At 47.2% G+C, this 3,765-nt stretch overlaps 1 protein-coding gene across 1 annotated transcript in view; it reads left to right on the top strand.

The window, feature by feature from the left end:
• GRIPAP1 (GRIP1 associated protein 1) overlaps positions 1-3,765 on the top strand; it is a 38,210-nt gene that overhangs the window by 4,812 nt on the left and 29,633 nt on the right. Inside the window, exons 4-5 of the mRNA XM_023519039.1 lie at positions 943-969; positions 2,020-2,127. Of these exons, the coding sequence (XP_023374807.1) occupies positions 943-969; positions 2,020-2,127 (135 nt within the window). The remainder of the gene's footprint in view (positions 1-942; positions 970-2,019; positions 2,128-3,765) is intronic.

The following is a 3,765-nucleotide window of genomic DNA, read 5'->3' as shown; positions in this document are numbered from 1 at the left end:
CAGGTTTGAACCTGCCACCCTTGGTATATGGGGCCGGTGCCCTGCCCACTGAGCCACAGGTACTGCCCTCAGCTATGTTGTTTTTGTTGTTGTTGTAGTTGTCATTATTGTTTAGTAGGCCCAGGCCAGTTTCAAACCTGCCAGCACCTGTCTATGTGGCCGGCGCCCTAACCACTGAGCTATGGGCACCAAGCCTCATTCACTAACTTTTAACTAAATAGTGAAATTTATCAGTTAACCTGACTTGTGCTCCTGCCTCCCATCCCTGTTGTGGTCCAGTTGGCAAAATGATACCAAACCCACTTCTCAGATTGTCTAAAGATGAGATACACTATAACCTATTGTGGCTCCTGAAGACATTCAAGGTCCTCCTTTGTGTTCTTAGTGGTCTCTCATATGCATAGCACAATGCTATACATAGTATGAGCTTGATAAATATTTGTTGGATGGAGGGATAGAGAATGTAGCAAATGTGACAGTCAGGAAGCTGGGCTTCTTTTTGGTAAGGTGCTGATTCTCCAAATCTGGCAATGCCCTTGGCTGCCCAGCAGGAGTGCGACAGTTTCCACAGTTGCATGATAGGGATCCACAAACATGTTTGAACAGATATACCAATGAAACCACCATTTCTGAGCCTGGCGATCCAGCCCATAAAGGATTACCATAAATACCAAGATCTCCTGGCCAGGCTCAAGAGCTTAGAGGAAAGGATGATTTCTCTGTGCTGCAGCCCAAGGCAAGATTCTAATTCATTCACTCACTCACTCATTCCATCATTCTCGTGGGCTCCAAATTGTCACACAAGCTCTGGTGTTGAAGATACTGCAATCCTGTAGTGCCTATCACCATTGCCTCCCCCTTAATACTTGCCACAATTGTCTCATACCCTAGTAAGGTAGCCTATCTCCATTCACGTTAATTCTCTTCGCACTCCACTTTCAGGCATTGAGCAAGAGCAAGAAAGCTCAGGTAAGAGGACCCATGGGGTCACTGTGACCAGGAGACTGCCTTGGTGGAATATTCATGTATGCTGGGATTTCCTTGTACTGGTCTGTCTTTCTCTGTGTGTGCCCTCATGTCTGCAACTACCTGGCTGCCATGTGTTTCTTTGTCATCATTTTACTGTGGTTTTTCTTGAACTTTGTGCCTCTCTCTGTGTGTATCTTTTCTTCTACTTTCTCTGTCTTCTCTCTCCAACCTTTTCTTTGTCTTTTCCCTGCCTTGTTCTATTTCTGTCAGCTTTTCTGTTTTTTCCATTTCCTACTCTCTCCGACTCCTTGTTTCTCTTTTGTCCCAGTCCTCTGTTGCTTCCTAACTCATTTGTTTCCCTGACCTACTCCATCCGCTACCTCTTTTCTGTTTTGTCCCTGCTGATTTCCTTCTGTTCCTTTTTTTTTTTTTTTTTTTTTTTTTTTTTTGAGACAGTCTCAAGCTGCCGCCCTGGGTAGAGTGCTGTAGCTTCACAGCTCGCAGCAACCTCAAACTCCTGGGCCCAAGCGATTCTCTTGCCTCAGGCTCCCAAGTAGCTGGGACTACAGGTGCCTACCACAATGCCCAGTTATTTTTTGGTCCAGGCTGGATTCAAACCTGCCAGCTCTGGTGTATGTTGCTGGTGCCCCAGCCACCTGAGCTACAGGCACTGAGCCTCCTTCTGTTCCTTTCTCTCTGTCTTTATGATCTTTCCTTTTCTCTCTCTCCTTTTCAATCCCTTTCTCCTTGCCTATCTTTCCCCCTTTCCTCATCTCTCTCTACCTCCTCTCTCTCCTGTCATTATCTTCCCCACTTTCCCTCCACTCTCTCCCTCCCTGTCTTCCCTTCTCTCTCCCTCCCCATATTTCTCTCTTCCTCTCCCTATCTCTCGTTTTATCCCTACTTGTGTCTTGTCTCTGCTGCATCACTTCATTCTCTGTACTCTACATCCTATCCTTCATGTCATTTTCTCCCTCTCTCTGTTTCTTTGTCCTACCTCCCCATCCTTTCTGCCCTTGTTGGAGTCCTAGTTCATGTCTGCCACTGCAGGAAGTCGAGGTACTGCTGAATGAAAATGAGATGCTGCAGGCAAAGCTGCACAGCCAGGAGGAGGACTTCCGTTTGCAGAACAGCACGCTAATGGCCGAGTTCAGCAAGGTGCTGGTGCCTGGGATAGCTGAGGGGAAAACCAGGGGTTGAGGTTGCCTGGGCTAAAACCTGACAGCTGCAGTGTGTGGCTGGACAGGGGCTAGCCTTGGAGCGCTGTCCGTGGTGCTGAAATAGGTCCTGGATTGCTGTTGGGGGGCAGTAATTTGACAGATGGGGCCACTGTCTGGGGGGCTTTGAGCTCTGAGGTCCATTGGTTCCTGGCCAAGTCACTCCTTTTCTTTGTGCTTCAAGTCTCCATGTGTATAATTTGGGGGAGATGCTGTGGAGCCTCAAGGTGTTGGGGTTGGAGGCTTTAAAAATTCTTGTCCTTAAAGTGGGGTAGAAAGGTGATCTAGCTGCTTCCCTTTTATCTTTCCTCCCTTCTTCTGACATGAGCCTGGGGTTCTACTTCTTCCAGATAATTCATCCTGAATCAGCTGATTCTATCTCCTTACTGATTTTAGTGTCCTGGCTTCCTGGCTGTTTCTATTTTCTTTCTTTCCTTTCTTTCCTTTCCTTCCTTTCCTTCCTTTCCTTCCTTTCTTTCCTTTCCTTCCTTTCTTTCCTTTTTTTCCTTCTTTCTTTTCTTAGAGACAGAATCTCACTTTGTTGCCCTTAGTAGAGTGCTGTGTGATCACAGCTCACAGTAACCTCCAGCTCCTGGGCTTAGGCAATTCTCTTGCCTCAGCCTCCCAAGTAGCTGGGACTACAGGTGCCCGCCACAACGCCCGGCTATTTTTTGTTGCAGGGGCTGGGTTTTTTTTTTTTTTTTAAGAAACAGAGTCTCACTTTATTGCCCTTGGTAGAGTGCTATGGAGTCACAGCTCATAGCAACCTCCAACTCCTGGGTTTAGGCGATTCTCCTGCCTCAGCCTCCCAAGTAGTTGGGACGACAGGCGTCCACCACAACACCCGGCTATTTTTTGTTGCAATTTGGCCGGGGCCGGGTTTGACCCCACCACCCTCCTCACTGAGCCACAAGTGCCGCCCCAGGGGCCGGGTTTGAACCCACCACCCTCAGTATATGGGCTAGTGCCCTACTCACTGAGCCACAGGCACTGCCTTTTTTTTTTTTTCTTAAACAGAGTCTTATTTTATTGCCCTCAGTAGAGTGCCATGGCATCACAGCTCACAGCAATCTCCCAACTCCTAGGCTTAAGTGATTCTCTTGCCTCAGCCTCCTGAGTAGCTGGGACTATAGGCGCCTGCCACAATGCCTGGCTATTTTTTGTTGAAATTTGGCTGGGCCAGGTTTGAACCTGCCACCCTCAGTATATGGGGCCAGCGCCCTACCCATTGAGCTATAGGCGCTGCCCCTGGCTGTTTCTAAACACTGGGCAATTGAAGACATTGTCTTTTGTTTACTTATCTATCTTCTGTATCTGACATTAATTTCTAAGTTCTGACTTCTGTTTTGTCTGTGAAAAAAATTTAAGAACACATGATTTTCTGTTTTTATTTTTTTCTTGAAGTTTTTGGCTAGGGCCTGGTTTGAACCCACCACCTCCGGTATATGGGGCTGCTGCCCTACTCTTTGAGCCATAGGTGGCCCGATTCTCTGTTTTTAGATTGTTTTAAGGAAAAAAGTCCCATGGTAGGAAATATGGTATTTCTAAGGCTCCATCTGGGACTTTAATACTTAAGACC

This window comes from Otolemur garnettii, unplaced genomic scaffold (assembly GCF_000181295.1).
Source record: "Otolemur garnettii isolate 467f Iridium unplaced genomic scaffold, OtoGar3 scaffold00153, whole genome shotgun sequence".
Classification (NCBI taxonomy): domain Eukaryota; kingdom Metazoa; phylum Chordata; class Mammalia; order Primates; family Galagidae; genus Otolemur; species Otolemur garnettii.
Note: the sequence above shows the minus strand (reverse complement) of the source record. Positions and strands in the feature narration are given on the sequence as shown.